At 43.6% G+C, this 19,185-nt stretch overlaps 1 protein-coding gene across 1 annotated transcript in view; it reads left to right on the plus strand.

Moving 5' to 3' along the window:
* Nucleotides 1–3,699: 3,699 nt before the first annotated feature.
* sbk1 (SH3 domain binding kinase 1) overlaps nt 3,700–19,185 on the plus strand; it is a 32,495-nt gene continuing 17,009 nt past the window's right edge. The window contains exon 1 of the mRNA XM_035748265.2: nt 3,700–4,852. Coding sequence (XP_035604158.1) covers nt 4,815–4,852 — 38 coding nt within the window. The 5' untranslated portion in view covers nt 3,700–4,814. The remainder of the gene's footprint in view (nt 4,853–19,185) is intronic.

Raw genomic sequence — 19,185 nt, forward strand, 5'->3', positions numbered from 1 at the left:
ATTAGTCATTAGAATACTTAATAGGATCTCTATGATGTTAACATTCTAATTCAGCAAATTAAGAAGAACTAGGCTTACTTGGTATTAAATCAAAGTCTTTGGACTAGGTGTCCCAACTGACGAATACCCCTGCAGAAGCCTGAAGTGCGGTGTGACATTTTGATATTCCCACTCTTGTGATGGGTTATAAACCCATGTCTGTACATGTTTCCCAACTGTTCATTTTTTGTATCGATGTCAGTTTTTTGTGCTTTTTAAGAACAACCATCAATTAAGTCTTTGTGAAAGTGTAGCACTAACTCTACAGCTGCACCATTGAGAGCATCTTGACTGGCTGCATCACCGCTTGGTACGGCAACTGCAAGGCACCCGACCACAAGGTGCTACACAGGGTGGTGAGTACGGCCCAGTACATCACTGGGGCCAAGTTCCCTGCCATCCAGAACCTCTATACCAGGAGGTGTCAGAGGAAGGCCCAAACTATTGTCAAAGGTTCCAGCAACCCAAGCCATAGAATTTTCTCTCTGCTACCGCACGGCAAGCCGGAACAGTGCACCAAGTCTGGAACCAACAGAACAGCTTCTACCCCCAAGCCATAAGACCGCTAAACAAGACTGCTAAATAAATTATCAAATGGCTACCCAGAATACCTGTATTGACCATTTTTTTGCATTAACTCTCTTGCATTGACTCTATGCACACACACTGGACTCCACCTACACACTCACACATACTTACACTGACACACCAACACATACATACACACTGCTGGAGGCTGCTGAGGGGAGGACGGTTCATAATAATTGCTGCAACGGAGGAAATGGAATGGCATCAAACACATGGAAACGATGTGTTTAATGTATTTGATACCATTCCACCTATTCCGTTCGAGCCATTACCACGAGCCCGTTTTCCACCAATTAAGGTACCACCAACCTCCTGTGACAAACACACACACTACATATGCCCACACACATATAACACGCACAAATGCATACTGACGCCACACAAACACGCACACTCATACACACACACACACTTTTCATACTCACCACACACTGCTGCTGCTGTTTATTATCGTTCCTGTCCCCTAGTCACTTTAGCACTACTATATGTACATAACTAACTCAATTACCTCCTACCCCTGCACATCAACTCGGTACTCGTACTCCCTGTATAAAGCCATGTTATTTTTAACTTGTTATTGTTTTCCGTTATTCACTGTGTATTTATTCCTCATGTCACTATTTATATTTTTTATCTTTAGCTCTGCATTGTTTGAAAAGGATCCGTAAGTAAGAAATTCACTGTTAGTCTACACCTGCTGTTTACGAAGCATGTGGCAAATAACATTTGATTTGAATAGGTGGTTATTGTACTAACCTCTACTGTAGGTGATACACTTTCTCTGGTAAGTGCCTTTAAAAAAAACTTTAACAGTCACACCCACACAGGGCTTTGGTCCAGTGCAAACAAAATACATTTTTGGCTTTTATTATTCTTTCCTTATTATGGCTCTAACGCCATTATTATGATCTCTCTCTCTCTCTCTCTCTCTCTCTCTCTCTCTCTCTCTCTCTCTCTCTCTCTCTCTCTCTCTCTCTCTCTCTCTCTCTCTCTCTCTCTCTCTCTCTCTCTCTCTCTCTCTCTCTCTCTCTCTCTCTCTCTCTCTCTCTCTCTCTCTCTCTCTCTCTCTCTCTCTCTCTCTCTCTCTCTCTCTCTCTCTCTCTCTCTCTCTCTCTCTCTCTCTCTCTCTCTCTGGTACAGGGTGACCCCCTGTCTGCATTGTACATTAGGACATGTCTTATTGATGTTCTCTAAAGAGATGCTGATGATCCCAGACACGTCCTCTCAAGCTGACCCAACATCAGTGGAGTAAACAAGTCTCCTATGCTGTCAGAACAGCTCAGTGTCTGAGCCACATTTATAACCAGGGGCGCAACTTTCACCGGGGACAGGGGGGAAATGTCCCCCCCACATTCTGAAATTGCATTTTCGTCTCCCCCAGTTTTATCATTGGAATGTGATAACAAAACGAGGCAACGGTGTGTTTTAGGATCATGCGGACACCCCCGAGCGATCGAATGGCTGTTTGGAGTGTTTATCCGACTGGATAAAAATATATATTTAAAAAATGATGTCCCCCACCACTTCTAAAACCAAAGTTGCACCCCTGTTTATAACACACATCTAAGCTCTCCATATCTAGACCACCCTCCCCTTGAACACTCTCCTCTTGTTATATAACACTGGGACATTACAAACAATGTATGGGGTAAGGATGGATATCCACAGACCTTCTTGCACTGGCAATAGGAAATAGAGAGAGACAATAAAGGTTAGGAAGATTTCATGATGACATTTTTTGCCAAGCTTTGATTTATTTTCAGAGGAATTAGAGAACAAATGTAAGCATGACAGGCCACTGATGTTATTATATCCTTTTAGAAAGGAAAAACAGTGCAGTGAAACAGTCCACTGTTTTATAGTTCACTTTGGGGAACAAGAAAACAAGTTTGAGAACAGGGAGAAAGGAGGCCACCCCTGTAAATGAGAGGAAGAGGTGACACACAAAAGTGAAAACTAGGACAAGAGCAATGAAGGTCTGGTGTCTGAAAAAAGAGGAGAGAGAGAGATGGAGGAAGGAAGGAAGGATACAGAGCAACTTCTCTGGAGAGAGAAAGAGTGAGAGAGAGAGAGAGGGAGAGAGGGGAGAGCAGACAAGTAGTGTTGCTCTATTTGTTCACGGCTCAAGCCCCCCTGGACTTACTTGACCCACACCGCTCCCTTTTGTCAGTCCACAGTACTTGACCTTCAACATGATTTATGACAGCCTAGTTCTCACTCTCTGCCTCACTGCTTCTTGCCCAATTCCCAAAGAGTGTGAGAAGTCTTGAACCTCTCAAAAGGTGAGATCATCGAACTGATGATGCTTTATCAAATAACTGTATTTTCAATACATGTTACTTGAACAGGAAAAGACTGCAATAGAATACTCTGAGGTCACTGATATTGTTTCAAGCCATAGGTAGAGGCAGACATACTCTCAGTACTGACATACACTCACCGAACATTATTAGGTACGTTGTGCATTCCGAGATGCCATTCTGCACACCACTGTTGTACTGTGCCGTTATTTGTCTGTTTGTGGCCCACCAGTTAGCTTGCACGATTCTTTCCAATTCTCCTTAGACCTATGACATCAACAAACTGTTTTTGCCCACAGGGCCTCATCTGACTGTATGTTTTATGTTTGTGGCAAAATTCTCGGTAACACCTTGACACTGTCGTGCGTAAAAATCCCAGGAAGGCGGACGTTTCTGAGATACTGGGTCCAGCGAGCCTGGCACCGACGATCATACCACGATCAAAGTTACTTAGGCAACTCTTTTTCCCCCTTCTAATGTTCAATCGAACAGTAACTGAATGCCTCAATGCCTGTCTGCCTGCTTTATACAGCAAGCCATGGCCAGGCGAGTCACTGTCTGTAGGAGCGATCCATTTTCGTGAACGGGGTGGTGTACCTAATAAACTGGCCGTGTAGTTGTTACAGAGGCTGAAGCTCCTTTTTCTTTCCTCTTCCCGTGGGCTGATCCAGTCCTGGTTATGTGTGTAACCAGCTTATCTTCCGCACCCTGTAGGCCTAGGCTGTCTTAGTTCTGGAGCAGTGGGTCTTGAGTGGAACAAATGGCCAAGCCTGAGGGGGATATGGCGAAGACAAGTTCCCAACCGTTCAACTCCTCTACGCGTCAACCTTTCTGATCCGTGATTTCTGATGACTGCTCACGAAGGATTAGTGGGCGACTATGCGCTAAAATTGATAAGGTTATCCCTGTTATTCTAATCCCATTCCACCAATCCAATCTATTCAGGATGACAAAGATGCCTGCATGCCTGCCTGTTGTTAATCAAGGCCAGGGAACCACCAACCAGTAAATTCATTGACAGTAGTTGAGGCCATAAACTACTGAATTACGCAACAGTCATTGGTGTGGTAAGTCAAAGACATATTGGGAACAAACCCCAGGCACTAGGACCCAGTGCACGTGAGAGCGCGCTTCTGCTGCCAGAAGGTGGAGTGGTGGAGACGACGAGACGGGAGGGAACAATGAAAGAGCTGGCTGGTAGTGCTAAGCAGCACAGAGATTGGAACAGCTGTGAAAAGGAGAGCGAAAAGCAACAATAGCACTCTGATTCAAAGAGGACACATGGAGAAACGGTGAATAGGTGCAGATAGAGAGTCTGGTCATTTTCCACGCAGGCTGAAAAGTATGCTGCAAATGAATGGATTTGGTGTGGTGTTGAATTGGGTCATGCAGACCCCAAGAAGAGCGAAAGATAAACACATACCCGCCTCTAGTTGCCTCGCAGGTTGAGGGTGGATGTGCGCTTTCAAGAGACAAACGGGCAATCTTACCGACCATTCGCAAAACCATAGAAGATAACGGAGTCAATTCTCCATTGGCACCGAATAACCCTAAATAGAAGAGCGCCTTTACGCACGGAACCAAACAGAGAATTATTACCAACACAGAGGAGAAAACAAGACACAAAGACGGACCTGAAGTCAGTTCACACTATAGGCTATTCATTTTTCAGACAAGAGAACCCTGCATAGTTGAAACAAAAACACAACTGCAGTTTAAAAATAAAACTTTCATATATGGACTCATTCGTTGATGTTGAAATATGATTAATTTAATTTAAAATAGAATAGTTAAAAAAAACAGGAGATCTCTTCGGTTTATTGCCACCAAAACCCCGGTGAATCAACCGGTCAGTTGAAGAGCGCAGGGGCTCCTCGCGCTGCGCAAATGCAGGACCATGGAGGAGACAGACAGGTCGCCAGCAGGTGAGTTAAGTTGCAACCTCTGATCGGACTTCATTATCACACAGATCGTGTGAAAGTTACCTCATTAGCATATGCACACATCTTGGGAAATATGATGCAATGGCAACTGGAATCATAAACGCAATGAACCGTTATTTATTGGTCAGTCTGTGTTTGCTTGTTTGTTTCTATGTATTGTGCTTTAGGCTATGTGCATCATTTTTAGTGTAGCCTAGTCTCTAAAGGTTTTCAATGGTCTTTATTTATTTGCAAGTGGATTGTGGACAATTCATTCAACAAATTGTGATCATTATTTCACAGATTTTAAGAACCATATTTCTTTCACTATTCACCTATGCAATATGTTTTCTTTGAGGAAAAGGTGACATCTTCAAAATTGTCTCTATTGTACCTGTCTTTTTATTTTTTTAAACATATTATTCTTAATAGTTTTTACAATTAAACGATTTGATGAGCACAGACATACCTTCAAGGTAGACGGGCTATTCAGTATATTCTCCAGATGAACTTGAATGTGTGTTTCTCTCTCTAGGTGGATGTGATTGAGTTTTCCTCCACACATTTCCATAGTGCATGTACATTTTAAATCAGGCAGGATTTCCTTTCCCAGCCAGCACTTTGCATTTGTTATTTAGCACCATTATGCACTAATAGAGTAACACAATGGGCTCTCGGAAGCAGCATAAAGCGAGTGTACACTCTGGTCAGTGGCGTAAATATCTCACTGATAATGGCATGTAATTGAACAAAAATCAATAAAAGAAGCAGGCCTTCTGGGGTGTAATGGACTCTAAATGAAACATGATGACGGCGAAGAGTTGGACATTCATTTTATTCACCATTTATTGCTTGATGAAACAACGTTACTTCCTTGACCTTGCAGGGCAATCACAGGACCATTGTTCACTAACAGCATTGCAAAGTGTTCATTAACAACTTCGTGAAGCCAGTACGTTACTGTACTATATGAATAAATCACAGTACAGTTTCACTCTATATACTGGAAAATGGTTAAATCCCATACTGTATAATTCATGGTAGCCTATCATACACTGTAGCGTACCATATATATAATAGAACACGCTGTCCTGTCGACAGCATGCACACCACTCTGCCCTGTTTTGCAATTAACACTGCACTGAGCAGTACACCTACTGTATAGCCTGTGTCATGTGTAGCGTGTAGACAGGGGGCAGGTTGGACACGACAGACCTGGTGGGCTGGTAAATCATGACACGCTTCGGTGGCAGGTAAATTGATGTGCTTAACTGAATGGATAGGCGTGATGTTAGATCAGCGGAGGCATCTACAGAGGAGGCATTCCATCCGAAGTCAATGAGGCCAGAGGAAAGGGGAAGGAACGAGTGAGAGGATTGGACTTGATTGGATTTCGGCCCATCTGGTTCAGTGATCTCAGCAGCCTCCGCAATCAATCCAGCCTGATGTCACCACAGGGTTGGCGTTTGGCGGTAGGATCCCCCCATCGTCATGGTAATACATCAAGGCCTGATTCTCTGGTTACAGTGGTCCCCTCCAGCCAATGGCCAAGTTTCCCTTTAGATCCTCCTCATCATAATACAGTCAAATTGTGTCTTTCCCAGCCAGTTGTAGACTCTTCTAGACTCTAGTCTGCTACAGTTGTTGTCAGTACAGCTGTGGAGTCACGGTTACCCATCCATTTCATATCAAAGAGATTAATTATCCTCCCTGCCTTGGGGAAGACTGCTGTGTTTCACTCCCATTTCATGTCCTCAACCCTATAGTGTCAGTCATGACATGAAACATTCCTACACTGTAGTGTGCATACGGGGTGAGGGGGCATACGGTATATTTTCCTATTGGCTGGCTGAGCACAGCTTTTTGACTGTTGAGTGGTTTTGTGTGGCTCTACTGTTTTGATAATTGCTTTTGCATGATGTAGACTAGACATTTCATGTGGAATGGTGTACTAGCTATTTCATGTTGAATGGTGCTCTACATCCTTATAGTTCAATCCATTGTAATTAGCAGTAGCACACGGTCTAGTTTCTTTGAATCTAGCTGCTCTGCTCACAATAGAGCAATAATAGGTGGACAGCTGACTGCTCTCTGGGTGTTTACCCTCGGGTAGGGTTACCGCTCTGTGCTGCGGTCCGTGTTGTCCAGTCCCACTTGGCGTGGTGACGAGGTGATGCCTTACTGTGCCTGACTGTCCCTGACCGTCCCTGACAGCTCTCAGCAGAAGCAGCAGGTGTTGAGGCGGGCATGAGAGAGAGAAAGAGAGAGGGAGTCAAGTGGCACCCGCACGGCTCAGAGGCTCAATGGGGGGGTGGAGGACAGAGAAGAGAGAGCCGGATCAGCAGAGTGAAGGTGATTTGTCAAAATGAGTGGATGTGGCCCCGGCTGCTGGTCTGTCGAATCACCGGACAGCAGGGAGTCTCCAATGTTATGGGCCTGTGTGAGGAAAACTGAGGAGTGCTACTGTAGCTAGCTCTCCTCCTACCTGGCTCTACTGGCCCTCGTGCTGTTAAGGTAGATGATTCAGTTATTTACTACTGAGTGGTGGACCGCGGAGCTAGATAACACTCACAGGGCGCTCCTATTGAACAAGTTGTTTATTGAGGTTATATTGAATAAAGTGTTTTGTTGTTCCTCTCAAGCATGTCCTCAGTGCTCACAAACTGTGATACAGTGTGTTTGTGACAGTGGAGGCCCCTCAGAGAAGGAAGGGAAGGACCATCCTACTCAGTGAATTTCATTTTTTTAAATGTAAAGTTGAAACTATACTAAACATATTCACGTCACCAAAAAGCTGGTTAAAACACTGTTTTGCAATGAAGGTCTACAGTAGCCTCAACAGCAGCCTCTAGGGTAGACCAATGGTGTAGCCGGAGGACAGCTATTTTCCGTCCTCTTCTGGGTAGGAGACTTCAATACAAAACTTAGGAGGCTCATGCTTCTCACCAACTTCCATAGACTTACACAGTAATTATGACTACATCCAGAGGACGTCCTCCGACCTATCAAAGCTCTCGCATCATGAACTGAAATGTTGTCCAAGCAATCAAAGGTTCAGAGAATTACTCTATAAGCTGAGAGGAGGAGTGCGTAGATGTGAGAGAATTATACAACGAGCAAAGTGATGCTGTATGTGGATCCTATGAAAGTGAAAGGTGTGTGCGGGTTATCTGGGGTGTATTCATTCTGCCGATTCGGTTGCAAAATATTTCTTAAAACAGAAGCGGAACGAAACTTGGGTGAACCTACCTGAATTTGTCCAATAGAAACTCTCGTTTTAGTTGCAAAACGGAATGCAACTACTTGGACTATTGATTACCCCTCAGATCAGCTAGATACAGGCAAGAGTGTGCAAAACGGTATTGAACATGTCACTGTCTCACCTTGATTACTGCAATTTGTCTCTCGACCTGTGCAACTACATTATGAACTTTTATTTGTAGGCTAGGTTGTAGTAACCGGGGTATACGGCAAATGTGAGTAGCCTAAACCTATCAATGTCATATGAATGATGGTCATCCAATATGCTGTAATAGAAAACCCACCTACCCACGCGTGTGTGAGAGATTATGAATTTTCAGCTGAGACAAAATGTAGAGTCCATTAGGGCCTGGTAGAGAGAAGTGAGTCAGACGATGCAATCAAATTATTTATTTCATTAGTCTCCTGTTTACATTTCTCAAGAATAGAGAAGAGGGAATTGAGAAGGTGGACTTTAGAAGCTATGAAGAGCGCAAACTCTCCATATGGATTTGCTGTGTCAGACACCCACGCCCCCACTTTTTAGAATCAGTAGGCCAATTCCTCAGAATGGATTGTAAAGAGCGGCCATGTTTCATTTCATTGAAGGTTTTTGACCCCTCTAACACAGCAGCTAAAGTAGTGTAACGGCTGTTGGTGGAAGAAGGTGAGGACCAAAGCGCAGCGTGGTACATGTTCATGTTATTTATTAAACTGAACACTAAATACAACCAGTAACAAAAGAACTGAAACAGCTCCGTCAGGTGCAAAACACACTAAACAGAAAATAACTACCCACAGCACACAGGTGGGAAAAGGCTACCTAAGTATTTACATTTACATTTAAGTCATTTAGCAGACGCTCTTATCCAGAGCGACTTACAAATTGGTGCATTCACCTTATGACATCGAGTGGAACAGCCACTTTACAATAGTGCATCTAAATCTTTTAAGGGGGGTGAGAAGGATTACTTATCCTATCCTAGGTATTCCTTAAAGAGGTGGGGTATGTATGGTTCTCAATCAGAGACAACGATAGACAGCTGCCTCTGATTGAGAACCACACCCGGCCAAACACAGAAATCCAAAACATAGAAAATGAACATAGAAAGCCGACCCTAGTCACACCCTGGACTAACCAAAATAGAGAATAAAAGCCTCTCCATGGCCAGGGCGTGACAGTACCCCCTCAAAGGTGTGGACTCTAAAGGGGAGGGTCCGGGTGGGCCTTTTTTATGGCGGCGGCTCTGGTGCGGGACGTGGACAGGCGGGAGGCTCTGGCAGCGCCAGACAGGCGGGAGGCTCTGGAGGGAGGAGACGGAGAGACAGCCTGGTCCTTGGAGGCACAGGATAGACCGGGCCGTGGAGGCGCACTGGCAGTCTCGAACTACGGGCCTGCACAACCCGTCCTGGCTGGATAGTCATTTTAGCCCGGCACGTGCGGGGCGCAGGACGCACTGGGTTGTGCAGACACACGGGAGACAGTGCGCAGCGCCGACACAGGATATCCTGGCCCGAGGAGACTCACTGGAGGTCTGGAGAGCAGGGCTGGCACCAGCCGTCCTGGCTGGATCCTCACCCTAGCCCGGCAGATGCGGGGAGCTGAGATGTAACCCCCCCAAAATGTTTTTTTGGGGGGCTGCCTCTCGGGCTTCCTTGCCAGCCGTGCCAACTCCTCGTAGTGTTGCCGCTCAGCCTTAGCTGCCTCCAGTTCCTCCTGTGGACAGCAATACTCCCCAGACTGTGCCCAGGGTCCCTTGTCTTCCAGTATCTCCTCCCATGTCCATTTCTCCAGATAGCGTTGCTCCTCCTTACCATGCTGCTTGGTCCTTTGGTGGTGGGTAGGTCTGTAACAGCTGTTGTTGGAAGAAGGTGAGGACCAAAGCACAGCGTGGTACGTGTTCATGTTATTTATTAAACTGAACACAACAAGTAACAAAAGAACAACTGAAACAGCTCCGTCAGGTGCAAAACACACTAAACAGAAAATAACTACCCACACCACACTGGTGGGGAAAAGGCTACCTAAGTATGGTTCTCAATCAGAGACAACGATAGACAGCGGCCTCTGATTGAGAACCACACAGCCAAACAACATAGAAAATGAACATAGAATGCCCACCCTAGTCACACCCTGGCCTAACCAAAATAGAGAATAAAAGCCTCTCTATGGCCAGGGCGTGACAAGCAGACCTAATGGTGACATTAATACAGCTATGATTGAATAACGTGAGCTGTCCAAAGCAATACCTTTTAAATAAAGCCATTTTTAAATATTCTTTATATCGGCTGATTCGCCTCAACTCAAGCTTATGACATGGCATTCATCACAGAACTTTTTTCTCACAGGCTACAATTAACTCTGATTGCGTTATTCATACAGTTTTAATTAAATGGCCAGACTCAGAGTACAGGATGCTACTGTGTAGATGAGATTAAAGTGTAAGAGAGAGATGTCCACTTGAAGTTGCCAAGCTGCGTCTATTATCAGGAGAAACGGTTCCCATGGAAATGTAATGTTAAAGGTCCAATGCAGCCGTTTTTATCTCAATATCAAATCATTTCTATGTAACAATTAAGTACCTTACTGTGATTGTTTTCAATTAAAATGGTCAAAAATAAACAAAAATAGCTTCTTTGCAAAGAGCAATTTCTCAAGCAAGAATTTTGCTAGGACTGTCTGGGAGTGCCCACTGGACAAAAACTGGTTGAATCAATTGTTTCCAGTCATTTCAACCCAAAATTCATTGTGATGCCCAGGGGCATCATTTTTCAAGCATCTGAAACAGCTTTTTCCTGCTATCTTAAGACAAAACCGTTATGCTTAATTCCATTTAAAAAAATAAGTATTTTTCTGCATATCTAAGCATACCTCTTGAGCTGTCTGTATCCTCCTGACTGGTGTTTTTTTTTTTTTTTTTAGAAACTAAATATGTTTCTCTGCATCTTTGCAAAATCTGTAAATGATTGAAAGGAATGTGAATCCTATTCAGTACATTTTGTAATTGCTTTTCTAAAGTCTACCAACCTTGTCAGCAGGCATGCCAGCTAAGATAGAGTAGCTGGTTTGTTGAACTAACTTGATTGATAGCCTGAAATGGCTTCTTGGTAGCTAGTTATGAGGTTGAGAAATTGGGAACCTATCTGGGCTAGCTAAAGGAAACTTCATAAAATTGCTAGGTGGCAAGTAATATTACAGAGAAAAAACAACCAAAATGTACAAATAAAAGTATTTTTTTAAACAGGACAAATCTGAGTGAGCATGTGCCCCTGTGCTCCCTATGGGCATGATGTCTTTGGTGATGATGTGGAAAACTGATTGAATTTTCAAAAACACAACTCAACCAAATGTAAATCAAAACTAGACATTGAACTGACATCTGTGCCCAGTGGGTGGTCTGCGTGGGGAGGGTAAAATGAAAAACTAGCTGTTATTGGCAGAGAGGTTTGAAACTCTCTTTCCCATTGTTCTATTAACTAATGTACTGCCAAAACAGGCTAAAATTCAGGCGGTCTTTTCAAACAGCTCTTACACTAACATGGCATCATCCATCTTGACAATTGCACATTATTATTTATTTATTTATTTTACTAGGCAAGTCAGTTAAGAACGAATCCTTATTTTCAATGACGGCCTAGGAACAGTGGGTTAACTCTCCTGTTCAGGGGCAGAACGACAGATTTGTACCTTGTCAGCTCAGGGGTTTGAACTTGCAGCCTTCCGGTTACTAGTCCAACGCTCTAACCACTAGGCTACGCTGCCTCCCCATTATTCCAACCTCATAGTGTGGAAATATATATAAAACACAGGAAATCATATTTTTGACTGCACTGGGCCTTTAATTTAACACCAATATGAAAGACAAAAGAGCCTAATTATTGATGTGTTCTCATGTTGAGATGAATGGAGATGAATAGGCACTCAAACACGAGGCCAATATTGTACAGATAGAACATTTCAGTGAATATGGGAAAAGGATGAGATGAGGCACGAGGGATCAATTATAGATTCAAGACCAAACAATCTTTACACAAAACAACGCTAAGTTTAGTAAAGAACAAAGGAGATATATACAGCACGTTCAGAAAGAATTCATACCCTTGGACTTCTTCCACACTTTGTTCTGTTACAGCCTGAATTCAAAATGGATTAAATAGATAAAAAAACTTCTCATCCATCTATAGACAATACCATATAATGATAAAGTGAAAACATGTTTTTTGGAAATGTTTGCACATTCATTACAAATTAAAAACAGAAATACCTTATTTACATAAGTATTCTAACTCTTTGCTATGACACCACAAATTAAGCTCAGGTGCATCCAATTTCTCTGATCATGCTTGAGATGTCACTCACTACAACTTGATTGGAGTCCATCTGTGGTAAATTAAATTGTTTGGACATGACCTGTCTATATAAGGTCCCACAGTTGACAGTGCATGTCAGAGCAGAAAATATACCCCCATGAAGTCCAAGGAACTGTCTGTAGATCTCCAAGATATAATTGGGATGAGGCATAAATCTAGGGACGGCTATTAAACCATTTCTAGAGTATTCAAAGTTTCCAAGAGCACAGTGGTCTCCATCATATGAAAAAAAAAATTGAACTACGCAGACTCTGCCTTGGGCTGTCTGCCCAAACTGAGAAACCGGGCAAGAAGGACCTTGGTCAGAGAGTTGACCAGGAACCCAAATGACCACTCTAACAGAGCTACAGAGTTTCTTGGCTAGGATAACAGTCTCTACAGCACTTCACCAATCTGGGCTTTATGGGAGAGTGGCCAGACGGAAGCCACTCCAGAGAAAAAGGCACATGACAGCACGCCTGGAGTTTCCAAAAAGACACGTGAAAGACTCTGAGATAAGACAAAATATTCTGTGGTCTGACGATACTATTGAACATTTTGGCCTGAATGCAAACCCGTCTAACACCATCCCTACTGTGAAGCATGGAGGTGGCAGCATCATGCTATTGGGATTATTCAGCGGCATGGACTGGGAGACTGGTAAAGATAGAGGGAACAATGAATGCCAAATACAGGGAAATCCTTGATGAGAACCTGCTTCAGAGTCCAAATGACCTTAGACTGGGAAAAAGATTTATGTTCCAACAGGACAATGACCCCCAAGCATACAGCCAAAGTAATGCTGGATTGGCATCAGAACAAGAATGTGAAAGTCCTTGAGTGGCCCAGCCATACAAACTGAGACAAAAAATAAAACATTTTGGCATTAGTTTCGGAGGGTTCATCTCTATTCTCATCTCAAGCCAAGAGTTTGTTCAGTAAAGGTCGTCTGGCTATTTCACTAGCCATCTCGTGTCTGGGCATATGGAGGTCCAGGCTGTTACTGTAGACCATTTTAATATAATAATACAGTTTTTGCGATTTAGCAGAAATGTTGGTGTGTGTGTGTGGTTCACGCAGTTTCTTCTGTCTGTTAGTGTGGACTTTTCTGGACCTTAAATGGTATGCTTTTGTCTGTTAGGGCATTCTGGGCTTTAAAGGGGATGTCTTATCTGTTAGGGTTAGCGAAGTAGACAACCTCTGCGCTGATTGCTGCTAGAGGTCATTTTTCAGTTCACAGCACAGGAAACATTGCAGAAAATACTAAATGGCTGCATGTGGTGATCTCTAGACTCTAGAACAGTGTTACTCGCTATTTCTTGTAAGGGGGCCACTTTGGGTTGAGACAATCATTCAGAGGGCCAGACAGATCTTTAATTTGTCACATTGTATGATTTTTAAGTAATTAATTTGCATTTTATTGCATGACATACAGTGGGGCAAAAAAGTATTTAGTCAGCCACCAATTGTGCAAGTTCTCCCACGTAAAAAGATGCGAGAGGCCTGTAATTTTCATCATAGGTACACTTCAACTATGACAGACATTTTCTCCAGAAAATCACATTGTAGGATTTTTAATTAATTTATTTGCAAATTATGGTGGAAAATAAGTATTTGGTCAATAACAAAAGTTTATCTCAATACTTTGTTATGTACCCTTTGTTGGCAATGACAGAGGTCAAACGTTTCTGTAAGTCTTCACAAGGTTTTCACACACTGTTGCTGTTTTTTTTGCCCATTCCTCCATGCAGATCTCCTCTAGAGCAGTGATGTTTTGGGGCTGTTGCTGGGCAACACGGACTTTCAACTCCCTCCAAAGATTTTCTATGGGGTTGAGATCTGGAGACTGGCTAGGCCACTCCAGGACCTTGAAATGCTTCTTACGAAGCCAGTCCTTTGTTGCCCGGGCGGTGTGTTTGGGATCATTATCATGCTGAAAGACCCAGCCACGTTTCATCTTCAATGCCCTTGCTGATGGTAGGCTTTGTTACTTTGGTCCCAGCTCTCTGCAGGTCATTCACTAGGTCCCCGCGTGTGGTTCAGGGATTTTTGCTCACCGTTCTTGTGATCATTTTGACCCCACGGGGTGAGATCTTGCGTGGAGCCCCAGATCGAGGGAGATTATCAGTGGTCTTGTATGTCTTCCATTTCCTAATAATTGCTCCCACAGTTGATTTCTTCAAACTAAGCTGCTTACCTATTGCAGATTCAGTCTTCACAGCCTGGTGCAGGTCTACAATTTTGTTTCTGGTGTCCTTTGACAACTCTTTGGTCTTGGCCATAGTGGAGTTTGGAGTGTGACTGTTTGAGGTTGTGGACAGGTGTCTTTTATACTGATAACAAGTTCAAACAGGTGCCATTAATACAGGTAATGAGTGGAGGACAGAGGAGCCTCTTAAAGAAGAAGTTACAGGTCTGTGAGAGCCAGAAATCTTGCTTGTCTGTAGGTGACCAAATACTTATTTTCCACCCTAATTTGCAAATAAATTCATAAAAAATCCTACAATGTGATTTTCTGGATTTTTTTCTCTCATTTTGTCTGTCATAGTTGAAGTGTACATATGATGAAAATTACAGGCCTCTCTCATATGTTTAAGTGGGAGAACTTGCACAATTGGTGGCTGACTAAATACTTTTTTGCCCCACTAAGTATTTGATACATCAGAAAAGCAGAACTTAATATTTGGTACAGAAACCTTTGTTTGCAATTACAGAGATCATACGTTTCCTGTAGTTCTTGACCAGGTTTGCACACACTGCAGCAGGGATTTTGGCCCACTCCTCCATACAGACCTTCTCCAGATCCTTCAGGTTTCGGGGCTGTCGCTGGACAATACGGACTTTCAGCTCCCTCCCAAGATTTTCTATTGGGTTCAGGTCTGGAGACTGGCTAGGCCACTCCAGGACCTTGAGATGCTTCTTACGGAGCCACTCCTTAGTTGCCCTGGCTGTGTGTTTCAATGCTCTTACTGATTGAAGGAGGTTGTTAGCCAAGATCTCACGATACATGGCCCCATCCATCCTCCCCTCAATACGGTGCAGTCATCCTGTCCCCTTTGCAGAAAATGCATCCCCAAAGATTGATGTTTCCACTTACATGCTTCACGGTTGGGATGGTGTTCTTGGGGTTGTACTCATCCTTCTTCTTCCTCCAAACATGGCGAGTGGAGTTTAGACCAAAAAGCTCTATTTTCGTCTCATCAGACCACATGACCTTCTCCCATTCCTCCTCTGGATCATCCAGATGGTCATTGGTAAACTTCAGACGGGCCTGGACATGCGCTGGCTTGAGCAGGGGGACCTTGCGTACGCTTCAGGATTTTAATCCATGATGGCGTAGTGTGTTACTAATGGTTTTCTTTGAGACTGTGGGCCCAGCTCTCTTCCGGTCATTGACCAGGTCCTGCCGTGTAGTTCTGGGCTGATCCCTCACCTTCCTCATGATCATTGATGCCCCACGAGGTGAGATCTTGCATGGAGCCCCAGACCAAGGTTGATTGACCGTCATCTTGAACTTCTTCCATTTTCTAATAATTGCACCAACAGTTGTTGCCTTCTCATCAAGCTGCTTGCCTGTAGCCCATCCCAGCCTTGTGCAGGTCTACAATTTATCGCTGATGTCCTTACACAGCTCTCTGGTCTTGGCCATTGTGGAGAGGTTGGAGTCTGTTTGATTGAGTGTGTGGACAGGTGTCTTTTATACAGGTAACGAGTTCAAACAGGTGCAGTTAATACAGGTAATGAGTGGAGAACAGGAGGGCTTCTTAAAGAAAAACTAACAGGTCTGTGAGAGCCAGAATTCTTACTGGTTGGTAGGTGATCAATTACTTATGTCATGCAATAAAATTCAAATTAATAACTTAAAAATCATACAATGTGATTTTCTGGATTTTTGTTTTAGATTCCGTCTCACAGTTGAAGTGTACCTATGATAAAAATTACAGACCTCTACATGCTTTGTAAGTAGGAAAACCTACCGACAGTGTATCAAATACTTGTTCTCCCCACTGTACACACATCAAATAGGCTACATCACATGTATAAAACCCATATTAAGGGTTACCTCAGTAGTTGGATGAGCGAAAATGTCCCTTCTGCTCATTGACTGAATTCATTCTAAATGTATAGTCTGTTGTTGTTATCCTTGTGAGGCAATCCATGTGTGCATTCGTCAATCTGTTTCTCTGTTTTTGTTTCACAATGTTCATTGTTGAAAATGTTGCTTCACATGAATAAGTGCTGACCAGAAATTGTGTTACCTTTTGCACACACTGCTTCAGAAGTGGATACTCTGTGTCTGCCACAAGGCTCCAGAGATGGGTAACACCTGATCTTAGTTCACCTTGCAATGTGTCATGTGCCTGCAGCTCCACTATCTCACTCTCTATTCCAGCACGGTCAGGACAGAGGGCAGTGATGACTGGGGTCAGAGATGACACTATCTCACTCTCTATTCCAGCACGGTCAGGACAGAGGGCTGTGATGACTGGGGTCAGAGATGACACTATCTCACTCTCTATTCCAGCACGGTCAGGACAGAGGGCTGTGATGACTGGGGTCAGAGATGACACTATCTCACTCTCTATTCCAGCACGGTCAGGACAGAGGGCTGTGATGACTGGGGTCAGAGACACTGGCACACGAAAGGGGTTCTCAATGAAGTTGAAAAACCTCCTTGTACTCCATGATATTCTTGAATCTTGACTCAAACTCCAGCTTCAACTCTTCCAACACACGCACAAATACATCATAGCTAAAATGTTGCAGTATGTCTGGGTTGGATGTGGTGACTGCTCTGAGCTTTGGGAAATGAACAAACTGTCTGTCAAACAAACAGTGTGGTGATTTTATTTTGAAACGCTGTTACCACACGCAGCATTTTGCCTGGAGTTGTAGCTTTCCCTTGGAGCTGGAGATTCACCGTGTTCAGGTGGCAGGTGATGTCAGTTAAAAAAGAAAGCTTCAGTATCCACTGTGGATCATCCAGCTCTGGCTCGTCTCTCCCCTTGCTTGCAACAAATTCGCGGATTTAAAGGAGGAGAGAAATCTTTCCAAAACCTCTGCCACGAGACAGCCATTTCTCCTCGTTGTGAATTATCAAGTCTTCGTATTCTGCCTGGTGTTCCTCCGGCAACTCGCGGAATTGCCAGTGATTCAGTGCCCTCGCAATAATAATGTTCACCCACGCACACGACTTGCTGCATCACATTCTGTAAGTCACAGTCTTTGAGTGTTTCCTGATGAATGATATAGTGAAACGTAACAAATTTGGGAATATGCTCTATCTTTCTCATCAGGCCTATGAGTCCTTTCTCCTTTCCTCGCATGTTTGGGGCACCGCCAGTGCACACAGATCCCAGATTTGACCAGTCAATATTATCAGCAAACAATGTAACAAGGACTTTCGAAATATCCTCTCCTCATGTTTGTCCCTAAAGAGGCATAGAAGTTCCTCTCTGAATGACTCATTTTGAGGGAATCGGACCCAAACACATACAGTGCCTTGCGAAAGTATTCGGCCCCCTTGAACTTTGCGACCTTTTGCCACATTTCAGGCTTCAAACATAAAGATATAAAACTGTATTTTTTTGTGAAGAATCAACAACAAGTGGGACACAATCATGAAGTGGAACGACATTTATTGGATATTTCAAACTTTTTTAACAAATCAAAAACTGAAAAATTGTGCGTGCAAAATTATTCAGCCCCCTTAAGTTAATACTTTGTAACGCCACCTTTTGCTGCGATTACAGCTTGGGGTATGTCTCTATCAGTTTTGCACATCGAGAGACTGACATTTTTTCCCATTCCTCCTTGCAAAACAGCTCGAGCTCAGTGAGGTTGGATGGAGAGCATTTGTGAACAGCAGTTTTCAGTTCTTTCCACAGATTCTCGATTGGATTCAGGTCTGGACTTTGACTTGGCCATTCTAACACCTGGATATGTTTATTTTTGAACCATTCCATTGTAGATTTTGCTTTATGTTTTGGATCATTGTCTTGTTGGAAGACAAATCTCCATCCCAGTCTCAGGTCTTTTGCAGAATCCATCAGGTTTTTTTCCAGAATGGTCCTGTATTTGGCTCCATCCATCTTCCCATCAATTTTAACCATCTTCCCTGTCCCTGCTGAAGAAAAGCAGGCCCAAACCATGATGCTGCCACCACCATGTTTGACAGTGGGGATGGTATGTTCAGGGTGATGAGCTGTGTTGATTTTACGCCAAACATAACGTTTTGCATTGTTGCCATAAAGTTCAATTTTGGTTTCATCTGACCAGAGCACCTTCTTCCACATGTTTGGTGTGTCTCCCAGGTGGCTTGTGGCAAACCTTAAACGACACTTTTTATGGATATCTTTAAGAAATGCCTTTCTTTTTGCCACTCTTCCATAAAGGCCAGATTTGTGCAATATACGACTGATTGTCCTATGGACAGAGTCTCCCACCTCAGCTGTAGATCTCTGCAGTTCAGCCAGAGTGATCAAGGGCCTCTTGGCTGCATCTCTGATCAGTCTTCTCCTTGTATGAGCTGAAAGTTTAGAGGGACGGCCAGGTCTTGGTAGATTTGCAGTGGTCTGATACTCCTTCCATTTCAATATTATCGCTTGCACAGTGCTCCTTGGGATGTTTAAAGCTTGGGAAATATTTTTGTATCCAAATCCGGCTGTAAACTTCTTCACAACAGTATCTCGGACCTGCCTGGTGTGTTCCTTGTTCTTCATGATGCTCTCTGCGCTTTTAACAGA

This window comes from Oncorhynchus keta, chromosome 3 (genome assembly GCF_023373465.1).
Source record: "Oncorhynchus keta strain PuntledgeMale-10-30-2019 chromosome 3, Oket_V2, whole genome shotgun sequence".
In the NCBI taxonomy this organism is placed as follows: domain Eukaryota; kingdom Metazoa; phylum Chordata; class Actinopteri; order Salmoniformes; family Salmonidae; genus Oncorhynchus; species Oncorhynchus keta.